Here is a 19,186-nt window from a genome sequence, read left to right on the forward strand (position 1 = left end):
CATAGTCACCTTTGACTGGACTTAACCGTCCAGGGGTCCTTTACCTTTACTAGCACATCTGTGACCTTGGTGGTTCTTGGAGAAGGGAGGATTATTGCCAGTGCAGCAAGTTGCCTGCTTGGTTGCTGCAGCCGACGCTAACAATAAATCATGTGGCAGTTTTCATATGCATTCGTTCCTGAAAAGTCTAGGTAGCATGTTAATTTATATTTTATAATTTATATCTGGTATGCCCCACGGAGAGCCTCAAGGTCCATAAATAGCAACACCCTAGTGGTCCCGGGCCCTAAAGAAATTAGATTAGCTTCAACCAGAGCCAGGGCCTTTTCAACTCTGGCTCCGGCCTTGTGGAACGCTCTGCCTCATGAGACCAGGGCCCTGCAGGATCTGATTTCTTTCCGCAGGGCCTGTAAGACAGAGTTGTTCCGCCTGGCCTTTGGCTTGGAATCAATTTGATTCCCTCCCCCTCTTTCTTTTTTCCTTTCTCCTCCTGTGATGAGGCTGCATTTTGATGTTTTAATGTTGTATTTTAATCTTGTTTTTTAAGTTGTATTTCAATCAACTTGTTTTTATTATTGGTTGTTAGCCGCCCTGAGCCCGGCCTTGGCTGGGGAGGGCGGGGTATAAATAAAAATTATTATTATTATTATTATTAGTCTTCAGCAACAGTAGCCTGGTGAAGAGGGACCATTATGACTTCCGCTGCTCTTGAGGTTTGCCTTCTTTGGAAATCTTAAAACTATGGGCTCCTGGAGGTTGTGTTTTGATATGTCCCTTGTATCCAGGACTTAAGTGTGTTACAGATGTTTTAGTTCTGGGAGGGTTCACTGCTTGCCCTACCAGTAGCTTTGAAAACGACTCCTGCTGTTCAGCATTCATTACTTCCTACCATTTCCCTGTAACAAGTTTATATGTGGAGTTCCTCTCCCCCATTTAGAAAACACATACACAGACAGAGAAATGCATTATGAGATGTGATGCGTGTAATGTGCCTGGGAGTGGAGTGTGGCTTATTAGTAAAATAGGACAGTTCTCTTGGGAAATATGCTCTCATTTTGAATCATTTCACCCTCCTCTTGCTGTGCCTACTTCATCTTAAATATGTCCATTATAGTAGAATAGTTGCTGTGAGTGACACACACATAATTGGAAAATGTTTCACATATATTTTGATTTGAAGTAGTCTTGTAAAAGTCAACTGAATTGTTCAGAAACATAAGTAGGTTTGGGCTACTACATTTTCAGAGGTGAACCCTTTTTTGCAAAAAATCTTTGTATATTCCTTTTTGTTCCTTTTTCCCTATGGGATTAATTAAGTTTGGAGATCTAATCATTCTCTCATGTGAGAAAAATAATCTGATAAGGAAATTGTAGCTCAGAGGTAGAAATAGCTGTTACACTTTGCCTGATTAAATATATAAAAATTAAATATATTGCAGTGATTAACAAAAACAGAGAGATTAAATTCTTATATCAACTGTTTTCTTTATTTTTAAAAAAACCAAAAAAACTATCAAGCAAAACTGTCTAGAATTTTCTCTTTGGGCAGCATCTCATTCAAAGAGTCTGAAATTATAAAAAAAACATTTTATAGTGCAATCCTTTACATGTAAACTACATGTAAACATATTAAGTTGAATAGAATTTACTTCCAAGTAAGTGGAATAAGTAAGTGGGGCGCGGGTGGCGCTGTGGGTAAAAGCCTCAGTGCCTAGGGCTTGCCGATCGAAAGGTCGGCGATTCGAATCCCCGCGGCGGGGTGCGCTCCCATTGCTCGGTCCCAGCGCCTGCCAACCTAGCAGTTCGAAAGCACTCCCGGGTGCAAGTAGATAAATAGGGACCACTTACTAGCGGGAAGGTAAACGGCGTTTCCGTGTGCGGCTCTGGCTTGCCAGAGCAGCTTCGTCACGCTGGCCACGTGACCCGGAAGTGTCTCCGGACAGCGCTGGCCCCCGGCCTCTTTGAGTGAGATGGGCGCACAACCCTAGAGTCTGTCAAGACTGGCCCGTACGGGCAGGGGTACCTTTACCTTTACAAGTGGAATAAGATTACAGCCTCAGTCACTTTCTGCAGGCTTTAAAATTCTAATAGGTGTGGGGCTCTTTAGGTTGCTGAACTACAACTCCCATTGACCCTGAACATTGGTCATATTTGCTAGGACTCCCCCCTTCTTTCCAGCACTTGGACCCCTTTGTGTAACTTCCAGAATACAGTGTCTTAGATGATGGACCCCTTTGAGCCCATGATTGAGATGGTTTTGATTAACATAAAGGCAATAATGAAATAACTGAGTTCTTAATCATTCCTGAATTATATTTAGTGATAAGGTCAGAGTTGCCACAAAGAGCAAAACACTTTTATTAATCCTTATTTGCATTGCAACAATTATTTAAAATATTGTCTTTTGCAAATCCAAATATTTAGTTCATAACCTGATTTGATGAAATTATGGCAATGGTTTATTTGTAATGGATTATATTGGATTATATTTTAAGGTATTTTTCACTTTTGTGATTAGAATTTCTCCACACTCATAAAGTTGAAAAACTTCTAATGAAAGCCAGAAAACTGCTGCATTCACATGTAGCTCCAGCGTTTTTAATGAAAGTTTGATATTGATCGGATCCAAATGGGATTTTTTGAAATGATGAAATTTTTCAGCTCTCTGAAATGTGCCACGGATAATATGCTGATCTCCTTGAAGTGTGTGTGTTGTCTGTATTTAAAGTTTATTGTTTATTCCTTAGGCAGTACCTCCTGAATCACATTCTATTCTGTCTGGGTCTGCTTCAGCAAAGATGATTGAGGGATTGCAACCTGGGGGCAGTGGAATATATCCCAGAATGCTATGTCAATAGTCTTATCTTTCTATACAGTAGCCCTTTTCACATACTTTTATTTTTTATGCGTCGGGACGCGGGTGGCGCTATGGGTAAAAGCCTCAGCGCCTAGGGCTTGCCGATCGAAAGGTCGGCGGTTCGAATCCCCGCGGCGGGGTGCGCTCCCGCTGTTCGGTTCCAGCGCCTGCCAACCTAGCAGTTCGAAAGCACCTCTGGGTACAAGTAGATAAATAGGGACCGCTTACTAGCGGGAAGGTAAACGGCGTTTCCGTGTGCGGCTCTGGCTCGCCAGAGCAGCCATGTCACGCTGGCCACGTGACCCGGAAGTGTCTCCGGACAGCGCTGGCCCCCGGCCTCTTGAGTGAGATGGGCGCACAACCCTAGAGTCTGTCAAGACTGGCCCGTACGGGCAGGGGTACCTTTACCTTTTTATTCTTTATGCATGATAGAACAGTGGAGCTCTGACCACTTGGATTTAATATGTAATTATGCCTAGTTACAGGCACAGAGTCCAGCATGACAGTCCAACGACCTCTTTCTTGTTGTCACCAATTTAACTAGTGTAGTTTATTGGTTGTGTGTATTCTAAGCATCCATGCATCCAAGAGGGTAAATGAGTGTGCAAAAAGCATATGCATACTTGAGGCAGTGTGATTAAAGTTAATTTGGCCGTGTCTTTATGGCTTCTTCTGTGTTTGCCTCTTGGATTAGTAGTATTTTTGATATAGAGCCAGTTAATTTAATGATTTAATTGAAGAGCTCATTTCTGTCAAGGAGTCTTTAAAATGTGCTCCAAAATATGCAGATTGGGGTCTAGTGCTTAAATGCAGAGTTGAGAAAGACATGTTCAGAAAAATAAGTGCAGAAAAACACACACACATGAATAAATATAGTGGGCAAAAACTGAAATTCCTGTCATATCATTTACCCCCAGTAGGAAGGAAGCCTCATTTATTTCAACAGAGCTACTTCTGAGTAAAGCATACCAGTTGTGTTTTATTCTGCAAAGACAGCACATTGAATGAATGAAATGATAATGAGGAAGGTGCTCTAACAAGCATACCCCAGTATCCTCCTCCTCCTCCTCTTGCCTTTCATTCTTTCTTTCTTTCTTTCGCAGCTCTGGGAGGGACCCTTCCCAAATCATAGATGAGGGCATCCACATTTCTTCCTCTTAATGCTTAGCAACAGTGGTTAAGCAGTGGTCATTTGCAATTGTGCTGCCTGAGTGTTAAATCATAATGGCTACATCTGCATGTTGTGTGCTAACTTTCTTCAGAAATGTCTGGCCAACCTTTTTAAAAAAGAAAGAAATAAAGAAAAGAATCTGGGGCCTGTGCTGGCCTTGGCCCCACCAGAATCCTAACCCTTCCACCCATCTGTCTGTAGACCTGCCTCAATTCTGTTACTCCATTTCCCTCCCAGTTCTTCAAATCCCCTAATAGTTCATGCTTTTCCACATTCTGTATTGCAAAAGATAGCAATAAGGTGACAACCCTGGATTTGACTTACTTTTAAACCGTTTCCAGTTCAGATTTTCCCTAAACAATTTATGTTGGTGTAAAGTATGAAGGTTTACACATTCTCTTTGAGGAGAGACGCCTGAAAGTTGGGATGGCTATTAGCCAACCTGTTCCTTGCCTTGATAACCCTTCCTTTTAAGTGAGAGGGAACCACGGACTGGCCAGCACATGCTTTCAAAGTCCTCATCTCTGAGCAGCCTCCTGACCTTAGGAAGGGACATTTTGGAACGCTTGAAGGTATAGATTGCATTGTCAGAAACAGAGGGAATGATGCTACTTCAAGATGTGTATACAGTGGTGCCCTGCAAGACGAATGCCTCGCAAGACAGAAAACCCGCTAGACGAAAGGGTTTTCCGTTTTGGAGGTGCTTTGCAGGATGAATTTGCTAGGGGCTTGTTTCGCAAGACGAAAATGTCTTGCGATTCCTGGGGTTTTTTTTTCGCTCCCCACCCCCTTTTTCTAAGGCACTAAGCTGCTAATAGCCTTTTAGCAGCTAATCCGCTAATCCCTTAAGCCTTTAATAGCCGCTAAACCGCTAATAGCGCTAATCCGCTAATCCGCTAATGGGCTTGCTTCGCAAGACGAAAAAACTGCTAGACGAAGAGACTCACGGAACAGATTCTTTTCGTCTTGCGAGGCACCACTGTACAATGAAGCATCCTGAGACAATTAACAAGGCTGTGGATGTTGGCTGTTCTTGATCGTAACTTCCAAAAGTTAAATTCTGGGATTTGTAGCTGCCAGACATTTTCTTTGTAGGTTCCCATGATCACTGAATAATATGCCAAAACAGATGGAGCAGAAGCAAACATTTTAAGTTTGTGTGTATCAGGAGCGGGTGCTGCCAAATTAGTACTCAGATGGCATACACATTAAGATTACTATGCAGTTAATTACCAGGGCCTAAATAGTAATTTTTGGCACATTTTGTGGGGATGGGGCAAAAATACCCCCAAGATTGAATTAACGTTTGTTGTGGGTGTGGTAAAATCAAATAACCCTTCCGGGAAAGTGTAGGTTTAAGAATTTTTAAGCAACAAAAATGATTCAACACTTCAAGCAACTCACTTGCCCTTAGCATCCAGCGGTCACCCCCACCTAAACATTCATCAATTTTAGGAAAATTAGTACAGTCAAACCTCAGTTGTCTAACGTAATCCGTTCCAGGAGCCCGCTCGGCTTCTGAAACGTTCAACAACCAAGGCACGGCTTCTGGTTGGTTGCAAGAGCTTTCTGCACTCAAGCGGAAGCCACATCAGATGTTCAGCTTCCAAAAAATGTTTGAAAACCAGAGCATTTTCTTCTGGGTTTTTAGCGTTCGGGAGCCGAAATGTTCCAAAATGGAGGCGTTCGGGAACTGAGGTCTGATTGTAGTCTTATACTGAATCAGACCACTGGTCCATTTAGCTCAGTTTTTTATTCTGGCTGCAGCTCTCCAGTGTTTCAGACAGAGGACATTTCCAACCCTCTGTGATGATACCTTCTGCATAAAAAACCGATGCTCTATGAGCTACATCATCACCAAAACCCCCACATTCGTTGGATATGAATAGTTCTGCAAAAGTGGGGATGATACTCAGTTCAGTTTGATTTCATTTACATTGTATCTTGAAAGCACAGAATAATAAATTTAATTGGTCTTGTGGCACATTACTTATTACTTACCGTATTTTGTGCTCTATAAGACTCACTTTTTCCCTCCTAAAAAGTAAGGGGATATGTGTGTGCGTCTTATGGAGCAAATGCAGGCTGCGCCTCTATCACAGAAGCCAGAACAGCAAGAGGGATTGCTGCTTTCACTGCACAGCGATCCCTCTTGCTGTTCTGGCTTCTGAGATTCAGAATATTTTTTTTCTTGTTTTCCTCCTCCAAAAACTAGGTGCGTCTTGTGGTCTGGTGCGTCTTATAGAGAGAAAAATATGGTACTTATGTAATTGTTGGTGTTGGCAACACTGTCTCTCTCGAAAGACAATGGAGTGTGCTTCTGGGGAGCGAAGACAAACTTCTGCATTAGCAGCACCAAAGTGACCCCCCTAGAGTCCAAGCCTGGGCAGGGTATATGGAGGTCCGGGGCTGCCCAGATGACAAAATCCCCCCTCTCTTGGCTTCATTGATGTGGTCCAAAGGAAAGCACAGCAATACATTTGGCACCAGCTGGGCTGCAGGAGTTGCCAGAAGGAGGCGTCCAAGGTGCCACCCAACTATTTTAGGGACTCTGGATTTGTGTAGAATTGACTATTTAGCCTTTTCTTTTCCTGAAGATAATTCCTCAAAGCAGTAGAGGTTTCGGATCAGAGTTTTCCTTCTGCTATATGGGCTACCTTCCTAGGTTAGGTAATGCATAGAAAGTAATGACATTAACCTTCACTGCCCAGTGGATAGCTTCACTTTCTTCCTCATGTGTAGTGAGTGGTAGATAATATCCGAGGACCAAAGGAATAGCAATATTTAACCTGATTTGCAGGCGATTTGCATGAGGTGTATGCCTAAGTAAATGCATAAAAGCCTTTAACTCGCACGGGTCTAGATTGTTGCTGCAGATGGCGAAACGGTCTCTAGGCAACTATGCTGAAGAAATGCATGACCCAGATGCTCTTTCATAATGTATGTGAGTAACATGAAAACTCGGGATCAAGTCTGCTATAGGTCCTGAGCCACCTCTTGGCCCCACCGAATGTATTTAGTAAATGCATTGTACACAGCCTGCTGCAATGATATTTACTCAGGACCATGGGAGCAATCTACACTATGATATTTAAGCATACTGAAGCTTTAGTAACTGTCAGTTTCACAGCTTATTTTTGTAATGATTGTCACTGCGTGTTAAAGTTATTTCTTATATCAACTCCTGATTCGTAGTTGGATTGTTTTAATTACTAGTGTGCCCCTACCCTGAAATATTTGGATAGAGAGTGGGTTCTGAATATTTTAATAAATATACACATACACAGAAATGCTATTCAGAACTAACAACTATGCCTGTTGCTTTAAAATTTAAGATTGGTGGGCACCTAAAGATATGCATTTATATTCTTTATATATAATTAGCCTAATATAATATCTCAATGTTTGATTAAGAAAAGAAAACCAGTATTCCCAGGAATTGTCTGGTTTTAGGCTGGCGGCTCTTACTGATGTTAATTAAGCAGTCCTAAAAGTTTAGACGTGTTTCTTTTAAAAAGTTAATTTATGTAAGGTAAATATTACTGATGTAGCACATTTAATTAAAAGTTGAAAAAGGAGAAAATAATGAGATGGTTTTGGTGTGTGAACTTAAACTTGAAGTGTTCCTAGAATTTTAAATACCTTCACTAGGCTATTCAAGAATAATTTGGTTCAAGAGAATGATTTCATTAGGGGATAACGCTCTGTATGCAAAGAAGTCTGTGCGCTAATGCATTTTCGTAATGTTGAGGAATTGTGCAGTCTTTTCTATTTTTTTACTATGTCATCATAGTAAGGGATGTTGGCAGGGGGGAGGGGGACATAGAATGTGTAATTTTAAGGTACCATGGCTTGATTTATCCACCAGTCCAAAAGCTAGACAAGAGCTTTGTTATATACCTTAGATAAGAACAGGAAACTGTCTGTCCATTTCCAACTCTGCCCATTTACAACTTAGTCCAGTACCACCTAATGACCAAACTATATATTGGCCTTATCCACACAGTTTTAGTTTAGCTGCACTGTGACAATTGAGTATTTAACAAAACAAAATATGCATGGCATGACTTGCTCTCCCTTCTCTCACTAGGAGGCAACCATCTGAAATGGGGAGCCTTTCATTGGCGAACGTTGAGGGTTCTCAAACTCATGAATGAAAATAATAATAATAATAATAATAATAATAATAATAATAATAATAATAATAATTTATTTATATCCCGCCCTCCCCAGCCGAAGCCGGGCTCAGGGCGGCTAACAACACTAAAATAGTGCAGCATTATAAAAACATTATAAAAATTAATTAAAATCAAAATGGATGGCAACCATAAACTAAAGTTTTGTAAAGATTGCCAAAGGGCGTCAGTGCATGTCTTCTGCACGGGGTACTTGGGGTTCTAGTAAAAGACAGGTGAACATAACAACCACATTTGCACGTAACATTAAGCCCAAAGCATGGCTTCCTCAGAATGAGGAGGAAGGTGCTTTGCTCCTCCCATGTTCTTTTGATTTGACATGTCAGTAACTCCAAGGGGTGGATAATTCTAGCTTTCAAATGTATGTTTGAGCTGAATACTAGTTTGCCCACAAACAACAGCATACATTGTGTTGACTAGCTTATCAGTGAAAACAGCACAGGGCTTTCTAGCACGCCCAACATTTTTGTATTGGGGATATGTGTTCTGAACATGAAAATCTCATCTATGATATTTTACAGTGCCTCTGGTGCTGAATAATAATCATTAAAGTGTACAATTTTCCTTTTTGGAGAGGTCTGGTGTCTTTATTCTAGATGTATTGCCTCTAGTATGCTTTTGTCACCACAATTCATTTTCAAATGTGGAATTTATTTGTCTTAGTCCATTACAATGTATATTATTATTATCATACGTTTATTTATACTTCGCCTATTTCTCCTATGGGACTCAAGGCGGCTTACAGATTAAAAACAAGAACCTCTCAAAAAAATCAGAAAATCAATACAGTGGTGCCCCGCAAGACGAATGCCTCGCAAGACAGAAAACCCGCTAGACGAAAGGGTTTTCCGTTTTGGAGGTGCTTCGCAGGACGAATTTCTCTATGGGCTTGCTTCGCAAGACGAAAATGTCTTGCGATTCCTGGGTTTTTTTTTCCGCTCCCCACCCCCTTTTTCTAAGGCACTAAGCTGCTAATAGCCTTTTAGCAGCTAATCCGCTAATCCCTTAAGCCTTTAATAGCCGCTAATCCGCTAATGGGCTTGCTTCGCAAGACGAAAAAACCGCTAGACGAAGAGATTCACGGAACGGATTCTTTTCGTCTTGCGAGGCACCACTGTAATTAAAATACAATTGATAGAATTAAAACTTTATACATATATAAGATCCGTTTAAAAACATACCAGTGACTACAATAAAAACAGCAGGGCACCAGCTCTTTAATTAAAATCAATCAGTTCCCAAAAGCCTGTGGCAACAAGAAAGTACTCACCTGCCAGTAGGACAGCAAGGAGGGAGCTGGTCTAGCTTCTCTAGGGAAGGAGTTCCCAGAAGTCTGGGAGCAGACCACTGATAAGGCTGTCTCCCATGTCCCCACCAAGAATGCCTGAATATTGTGAATGTTCTGTTCAGGATTCAAGCAAAACCATACCAGTCTAGCAGTAGAAATACACAGGTATGTCCTGTTGTCTTGCCTCTTTCTTTATTGAGTGTGGACATGTTTCTTGCTTTTTCTTCTTTTATGTCCTTGTTGTCTAATTTGTATTGTGGGTAATGCACCATTGACAGTTTGTTTAGTTGCATGATAAAATTTCCAGTAATAATAATAACAATTTTTCACCAAAGTTGGCTGTGATTTTTTTCCTTTGCTAAATGATATCAATAAATAGGTGGCCTGCTGTGTTGCCCTCTTTTGCTATTGTCACTAAGAAATTAGGATAAGGTTTATAGGAGAGATGTCTATTTACTCTGCAGCAGATTGCCTTAGCTGATAAAATGGTGTTTCAATCCATTCTGGTGATTAACACACGGTAGTGACATAATCTTGGATTGTTTTCAGACTTCCTGTTTGTTCAAACAAATGTTCAACAGTGTTTGTGGGGAGGTTAGACAAGGTTAGACTGAGCATCAGTTCTAGTTGCCGGGAGGTTATAAAATGTTGTGTCAAGCAATGGTTATCCCACACTTTCTAGCACATTTTCCTGTCACTCTCCTTCAGCAAAATGTTCAATTTTGGTGGAAAGGGGGTTTGCTACACAAGAGCACCAAATCAGCTTTAGTTGCACAACCTGGATTTGTTGGTATGCAATTGAATTCCACCTGAACATAGCCCTTAAATTAGTTGTATTCATTTATTTATTGTAACTGTTAAATTTGCTAGACCTTTCACCAAAAGCAATAAATACAATGGAGTACTGGAATGGATGAGGCACAATCCATTCTGTTTAAAGATTGTGTAGTTGTGCAGCAGAGGAAGACACACCACATCTGAGAGAAGAGTAGCAAAGATTAATAAGCACTCTGATGAAAGAGGTAGAAGTAAAAAAAGAGACACAAGTTAAGTGGTTTAGCATGATTCCCTATACTTGACTTGAACTAAGAGATACTCATACATGGCCGCACCTTTATCAAGCTATCTGGAAAATCAAGGAAGAGTTTAAAAATAGCTGTGTGGTAGCCACTAGACGAGGATTTTGTCTCGGCAAATGGATTCGAAAACCACATTAAGGATTGAACATGGTTATATTGTCACAGAAAGCATTACTGAAGCAATTTAGATGATGCTCCAAACCAAGGGTTTCTGGTTCTGGTTTGAATGGAAAGCAGTAAAGCATAGTTTGCTAACTGGGACATCACAGCAGAATGTCAATATCAAGGCCGGAAATAGAAAGTGGAGTTGCATATAGTGGGGAGAGGTAGTATATGGCCCATCAGCTTGTTCCTGATCCATCATATCATGGTTTGGGCTACAGGATGGTCTGAACTGAGCTAGTGTATGTGTTGCTTTCTTCTCAGAACTTCAGGAAATTTTCTAGACTGATGTGCATGTGCAAAAGCCCAGCAAGATGGTGAATGTGTTACCTTTAAGCAGGAGTGGCTAACCTGTTCAACTCCCATCAGCCACACCTAGCATGGTCAACAGAGAGTTACAAGTTAGCCTCATCTGCCCTAAAGGGAAAAAATAAATTCAAGAATCCTTAAGAAATATAGTTTACCTTTACTGGATCATGAAAGTAAGTATGCACGACTATATTAAATACACTATCCATTAATATATTACAAGACCATTGTGGGCTCTTTTTGTGTGTGTGATAAACTGATTTTTAACCTCACGTGTTGAAACAGTTGTGGGGCAGTTTTTGCTACTCAGGAAAGAAATACCTTGCTGCACATAATGAATGGACTGTACTCTTTACGTTCAGCTTTTTTTCCAGTTAGGTAAAGGTAAAGGTACCCCTGCCCGTACGGGCCAGTCTTGACAGACTCTAGGGTTGTGCGCCCATCTCACTCAAAGAGGCCGGGGGCCAGCGCTGTCCGAAGACACTTCCGGGTCACGTGGCCAGCGTGACATCACTGCTCTGGCGAGCCAGAGCCGCACACGGAAATGCCGTTTACCTTCCCACTAGTAAGCGGTCCCTATTTATCTACTTGCACCCGAGAGTGCTTTCGAACTGCTAGGTTGGCAGGCGCTGGGACCGAACAACGGGAGCGCACCCCGCCACGGGGATTCGAACCGCCGACCTTTCGATCGGCAAGTCCTAGGCGCTGAGGCTTTAACCCACAGCGCCACCCGCGTCCCCGGTTACCAAGCTTTAAATGGAACACTTTCAGTTCAGTGATTTCTCCCCTCCACCCCTCTCGTTCTTGTCATATATCACTGCCTTGTAAAATGTTCCTTTGGTTTGTGTGAGACTAACCTGGGCTCAATGGTTGCAAAATTTGCAAGATAGCAGCACTGTTTTCTGATTTGCGGGAATGGAGGCGAAGAATAGCCAATAGCTGGGTTCAGACACTGGGTTTTAGCATAATGTGAATCAACCGGCTTGTGTGCTTCAATCTTCCCCTCTCCTTCTGACAGGAATTGTATATATTAACAACACAAACCTGATTTGGTTAAGCACAGTCATATTTGAACAGCATTTTGAATTTCAGAATCTCACTGTGTTTCTACAAGATACCTTTTTTTGGAGTCAAATGGATAAAATAGTCCCATAAGAATTGTTATTTTGAAGGCAGAAGAAGGTACATGAGTCAGTTATAAAACTGCTTCAGTTCTTTTCTAAAGCTTTAACAATTTTGCTAGAGTGCTGCTTGTGGTATCATTTTGCCTTGAGCTGAGTTCTCAGTTGAGTTACAAGTTGTGGGGAAAGCGATTTCCTAGACACTTTCCTAAACTGTGTTAATGTGTTACAATTTTGCTCCTCCTATTTTTGCATTGTAAAAGGTATGTAACAGTATCATGTCTCTAAAAGAGAAACTACTGTAACTGCTGAAAGGTGGTTTTGCACTGGGAACATTCATCCTATTTAACTGTGATTGAAAAGTCTGTCAAACCACTGAAAAGCCAACTTCATTAAGAATCAGTTTGCAAAAGATGCTCCTCCTATAAAGAGAGGAGGTATACTATGAAGGTTAAATAATTACACAGTTAAGAAACTAAGAGGATGACAGCATCGTTTTCACTGAGGAAGCACAGCGCTCACTTGTTTGGGTTTCATATCCAGCAGTTTGATGAGCTAAACAGAAAATCTAAATTATGAATGATACTGACATTTGGGATTTCCTCTTTCTCTTACCTGCGATGACACAGTGACATCCAAAGAAATAGTTTAAGATTTCAGATTGAGGATTAAAAATTGCAGGCAGTAATTTTGAGCCAGATGTAATTCATAGGAGGAAAGGGACTAACAAGCGCATATTACTGAAATGTCAATATGTAGTGAGCAGGAACATTTGAAAAAGGGAAAGAGTGGTGATTGTTCTGAAATACATTGATATATAAAATTTACCTTTTCACTCCTGTAAACACATTTTAAAGGTCTGCCTTTCAGCCTTTGTCTAATTTGCCTGTAGACCTTAGTCTTGTCTCCTCTTTTGTCCCAGTTCCAGTGTGTCTCTTGTTCCTGAATTGTGTTCTTAGCCTAGGATACTTAGTCTGTTCATTCCATCATGTGAAAGCATGGTTGCTTGTGCTACATACAGAGCTGATACTTATAGGTGAGAGTATACTGTTTATTGTGAGGGCTCCCTCTGGCGGTCTCTGCTACCAACTCTGAGAAATATAAGGAGCCGTGGCTTGTCCACTGGAATGGTTTTCAATTTAAAAGTTGGAGCATCTGAGAGGACTTCTATCAAGAACAGTTTTTCTTTTAAGTGTCCTTAGTTGAGCAGGTAGCAGCTGTCTGTTTGCCAACTATGCTTGAAAATGAAGTTTAATCAGTTAGACTTTTGTCATAGTCAGGAACTGGTAGTGATTTATTCCAGACATAATTATGGCTTAGCATTATGTGCACTAGGCTGGAGTGCCCATATTTCCCTTTTCTGCTGCTCTGGTGTAGCTGCAAAGAGATTGGAAGCTCTTGTTTCTGCTTTCAGGCAACTCTGGTTAGTCTTGCACTGGGATGGAGGAGCTGTGGCCCTCCATGTGTTGCCATGGTGAAGGAAATTCAAATCCAATAATATCTGGAGGGCCACAGAGTTTCCCCATCCCTGCCTTAAACCATAGTTAAGATTAACCACTGCTTTTCTGAGTTCAGATATAATGAATAATTCTGGTTATCTTGAAACAGGTGCAGACCCTGCCAATCTGCTCATGGCTGTGTCAGGGAAGAAGGGAGCATATGAAATAGGGACGAATTCACTATGGTTTAAGATTGTGTCTAAACAATAGAGACCCTTTCTTGTGAATAGAAGGCTAAATGGAAGCTTTGTCACAGTTTTCTTGTGGAAAGCACAGATAAATTGGATCTGCAATCAGACCCCTGCCCTGAAAGCAGGAGGAGAAGGACTAATGTAATAATAAGGAAAAAAACATGAGCAGAAAGGAGGAATTGGCTCTGAGAGGCAGCATCCTTTGGTATTTTACGTGATGGTAAAATAGAAATGATTTGGTGATTCCAGGATATTTCAGTTATAGCAGAACAAAAGATCACAACCATTACGTTTCTTTGGATCATAAAATCTTTGTGTGTTGGTGAGATGGCATTTCATACAAATGAGGTGCAAACTTAAAATGAAAGCTGGACTGCAGCATTTTGTTTGCTGGTGACTTCATCAAAACTTGAAAGATTTTGCAATTTGGAATCAAGAATTTGAATGCTTAAATAATTCTCACTGAAGTATTTCAGAGTGATAGCATTTGTAGTAGTAATTTAGAAATCCATTTTGAAATTTGACATGCAATCTTGTCATAGGAACACACTACCAGCCGTTTAGGACAAAAAGGAATCCTTCTGCTTTAAATGTTGGCTTAAATTGGTCATGTCTAAGCATAAGATTTCAGACCCCCTAAAAGTTTATAGCACTTGTTAAATTCAGTTATTTTGAAATGTGTACTAAATAGACGGCTCAGCAGACCCACTAGTGACAAGCACTTTTATCGCCTGCAACAGCAACACATTTTGTTTGAATGCAGTATAGACACTGGAAGAGTCTTTTGTCGTCATCAAAGGCCCTTCTTTGTGTTCCTCCTCCACACGAGGTCCAGAGGGTGGCAACATGAGAATGGGCCTTTTCTGCAGTGGCTCCCCACTTGTGGATTACTCTCCTCAGGGAAGCTCACTTGGCACCTTCATTACATATCTTTAGGCACGAGGCAAAAACATTCCTCTTTTCCCAGACCTTTGGCTGATTAAACAATCTATGCCCTTTTAAACTGTTTTTGTTTATGGAATGTATTTTTATGTTTTTATATTGTAAACTGTCTTGTGATTCCCTGATGAATGGCAGTATAGAAATTATAATTTAACTTACAGGAGTTGTTGTTTAGTTGTTTAGTCATGTCCAACTCTTCGTGACCCCATGGACCAGAGCACACCAGGCGTTCCTGTCTTCCACTGCCTCCCGCAGTTTGGTCAGACTCATGTTGGTAGCTTCGAGAACACTATCCAACCATCTCGTCCCCTGTCATCCCCTTCTCCTTGTGCCCTCAATTTTTCCCAATATCAGGGTCTCTCCCAGGGAATCTTCTCTTCTCATGAGGTGGCCAAAGTATTGGAGCCTCAGCTTCAGGATCTGCCCTTCTTACAGGAGTGGAGAATAGCAATTAAGAGTTTTTAATTCTTAAGTTCATTATGAATTAACACTCTTAATTGGTGTCACATTCTCCATGGCAACATTCCATCCTTTCTCATGTTCTTCTGTAGAAAGATCTCTCCAGTGTTGTCCCCAACTGGCCTCAAAGCAACAAGGATTTGTGAGTGTCAGGAGAACAGTGTTCCTAGGACATGTGTTGGAAATTTCAGAGCCTTTTAAGCAACAAGTTTCTGGAGTCTCCCGAGTCAAGCTGCCCAGCAAAGCACAGGATGTGTTCAGTTCCTTAGTGCCATTGTAAAAGAAAACATTGTAACTGCCCAAATGTAGAAACCTCATTCAGTACTCTCCATAATGAAAACCCATATATGAAATCATTTTATCATTGACCAAATCAGGGGCAATGCTTTTCATTCTCTTTTATTTAACATTTCAGGTATTACAGTGCCACCATTATGCAGATGTCTGGTGTTCAAGATGACCGGCTTGCAATTTGGCTTGCTGCAGTGACAGCATTCACTAATTTCATTTTCACTCTTGTTGGAGTCTGGCTTGTTGAGAAAGTGGGCCGGCGAAAACTCACACTCGGAAGCTTAGCAGGTACACCTTTGTGTTAGTTCTCTTCATTATTGTGTGACATGTTGTTTCAGGCCAAGATGGACTGCTTAGAAGAAAGTTTATTGAGACAGGGAAATGCAGTAACGATGGCAGAAGATTGCTCTTAAAGCTTCTTAAATTAACAAGCCAAGTTGGTGTCTGTAGGTTTTGGAAGAGGCAGGCCTGTGTTGATCAGGTGTGGCATATTTGGGGTTCTTTCGGATGAGTTGCCTCTCTGCAGGTTTAGAATGAAAGGTAATAAGCATATATGCCCCCAAAAGCATGTGAACAATCAAATTATAAAATTGTAGAGTTGGAAGGGACACCAAGTGTCATCAAGTCCAATCCCCTGTGATGCAGCAGTTTAAACTACAGTGGTACCTTGGTTTACAAACTTAATCCGTTCCGGAAGTCCATTCTTAAACCAAAGCGTTCTTATACCAAGGTGTGCTTTTCCATGGCAGAGGGGGACTCAATTTACAAATGGAACACACTCAACAGGAAGCGGAACGTGTTCTGCTTCCAAGGCAAAGTTCACAAACCAAAACCCCTACTTCCGGGTTTGCAGCGTTCTTAATCCAAGTTATTCAGAAACTAAGCTGTTCTTAAACCAAGATATCACTGTAGATCATACATGGCAGATGGCCATCCAACTTCTGCTTAAAAACCTCCAAGGAAGGTGAGCCCACCTGGAAGATCCTGGGAGTCCGTCCCACTATCAAACAGCTCTTAACTGCCAGAAAGTTTTTTCTGAGGTTTAGCAGGAATCTCCTTTCTTGTAACTTGGATCCATTGATTCAGTCCCAAGCCTCGGGAGCAGAAATAGCAACCAGTAACAAGCAGTTATGAATCGAAGACCTGGGGTAGCCAAGTTGTTAGAGAATGAGACTCTTAATTTCATGCTTGTGGGTCTGAGCCCAACATTAGGCAAAAGATTTCTGCATTGCAGGGACTTGAACTATACAGTGGTACCTCGGGTTACATACGCTTCAGGTTACATACGCTTCAGGTTACAGACTCCACTAACCCAGAAATAGTACCTCGGGTTAAGGACTTTGCTTCAGGATGAGAACAGAAATCGTGCTCCAGCAGCATGGCGGCAGCAGGAGGCCCCATTGGCTAAAGTGGTGCTTCAGGTTAAGAAGAGTTTCAGGTTTGGAGGTTCAAGCAGGGGAGCGCAGCTATCGTATACCCTTGACCGAAGAACGGTACACTCCTTCTATCTGGGATGGTCGTCCTCTTCCACCGAGCGCGCAGCTTCGGGAGGGACACACATGGAGCGGTGAGGGAGGAAGGGGACACCCGCCTAGCCAGCCAGATCAGCCGAATCAACCCTGGCGATCAATGGGGTGACAGATGGCGCAGCCAGATCGCCCTCACATCCTCCCGCCTTTTGGGTGCCTTGCTTGGTTCTTGCAGGCCAGTGAACCCCCTGGGGTGGGCAAGTCTTCTCAGGAGAAGAGTTGGGTGCCAGATGGGGGGCGGGGGGCTTCCCCACAAACGCCTTCTTCATTACCTTGTTGTGTTTTCTTGTGGTGTTTTTTTTAGCTTAGATGCTCCCCACCCCCGGTGTTTCAATGTCTCCTGAAAACCAAGCTTACATAAAGTTCTTCTTGAATCCAGCTTTTGAAACTTGTTCTGTAAAGTAAGAGCGGGGGGGGGGGGGGGAATGAAACCAGGTTTCGTCATTTGTTCCCCCTCCCCTTTTTTAAAAGGAAAAAAAAATGACCGAGAACAATCTAAGTAGAGCAAATGAGTTTCAGGTTAAGAACGGACCTCCAGAACAAATTAAGTACTTAACCTGAGGTACCACTGTATGACCTTTACGGTCCCTTCCAACTCTACAATTCTATGCTTCTATAAGTAACAATGTAGAATGGTAAGACTTCGTAATAACTAATCTTGATAACAGTGTTGCACACTAAAATAATGTAACTCTCAGTCTTCTGTGCAAATTCTTAAGAGTTTCTAAATTAATTTGCCTGTGTAAATAGTTTTTATCCAGCCTGGTTTGCATTGATAAGTGTACTAGCTATGGTGTGCTCATCTTTATTTAGTGTTCACTGTTGTATGCCTAGACCTGGTTCACACAACGTGGTAAACCAAAGTTGGACTTCCCTAGACCATGTGAAAGGGCAGGCACCCAGAGAAGAGCTCACAGCTGCTTTGCTGCCTCCTGGTCTTTTTCGTTCCTCCTGAACAAAGCCAAGGCTTGGCTTGTGTGTCTGCACTGCAGTTTGTGGGTGAGCTCTCTCCTCAACCCCGAGCTGGAGCCAAGAACAAACCTTGGCTACAGCTTGTGATTTGTGAAGTGATAGCTGACCTGTTTGGATGACACACTAAGCCAAATGTTGACCTGGTTCTGCATAGTGCAGCAGTAAAAGGGAGGAAGGAGGAAGAAAGAGGCTTTGAGCAGCTCTCCACAGCCTCCACATCTGCATGCTCTTGGTAAGCCACAGGTTTGCATGATATAAGCCAAAACAAATAAACACCAAATACAGCTTCTATTTAATCAGCTGTCTGCTTTTGATTTGATTGTGCTTTCTATGTTGAAATTCCAAGAGATACCCTGTTCTGTTTGCCCTAACTACTGTAAGAGCTAGTAATGTAAAGCATTTTGGAAATACTAATTTTCAGTAACAATGAGTAACTAACTTTTCTCAGCTGGTGACTGTTTTCAATTTCCAGTTGCTTTTTTGAAACCCTGTAGTAATTCAAGCATTTTTTTAATAAAGAAGTCAATTTGCTGTTTTTCTGAAAACGGGTTGTTGAAACTCCATCCTATTCAAACCTGTAGAGTACTGTAAGTTCTTCTGACAGATTTCAGTGAATACATCTTACTATAAAGAGACTGGATTTCAGACTGAATGTCGCAGATTTTTCAAGTGCTTCAACATGCTTCAGCATGTTTCAGAGATGAGAAGGAAGGGTCATTGCCCGCCTGATCTAAATTTCCAGTGCTGCTGAGAGGCAGAACTATCCTTTCCCTCAAAGTACCTACACTTAGCAAGTGAGCTTCAAGAAGAAGCCAGTATATAGCATGCTGTTAATTCACGATTTAAAAAATCTGTAACATTTTTAACCACTTATGAACACCTGCTACTTGGCTGGCTCTGACAAAGTGTTGTGTTCTCATTTTCGAGAGGGCCTCATTTGTCTCTTGTTTGGGGAGGCTTGAACTTACAGGTAGTGTAGGACTTTGCAGCCATAAGGTTCCAACCTCCTTTCTAATATTGTAAGGATAAATCATTTCTTGCCTGATCTACACAACGTCTTTTTCTTGTTTATAGATGCCATAGAATGAATTTGGGCCTTCAAGAATGCAAATCTCTGAAG

At 41.7% G+C, this 19,186-nt stretch overlaps 1 protein-coding gene across 2 annotated transcripts in view; it reads left to right on the forward strand.

Moving 5' to 3' along the window:
* SLC2A13 (solute carrier family 2 member 13) overlaps window positions 1-19,186 on the forward strand; it is a 103,644-nt gene that overhangs the window by 43,724 nt on the left and 40,734 nt on the right. For both annotated transcript variants that reach the window (XM_083399733.1, XM_083399732.1), the window contains exon 5: window positions 15,690-15,853. In XM_083399733.1, coding sequence (XP_083255859.1) covers window positions 15,690-15,853 — 164 coding nt within the window. The remainder of the gene's footprint in view (window positions 1-15,689; window positions 15,854-19,186) is intronic.

This window comes from Podarcis tiliguerta (genome assembly GCF_965153285.1).
Source record: "Podarcis tiliguerta genome assembly, chromosome: 10".
Classification (NCBI taxonomy): domain Eukaryota; kingdom Metazoa; phylum Chordata; class Lepidosauria; order Squamata; family Lacertidae; genus Podarcis; species Podarcis tiliguerta.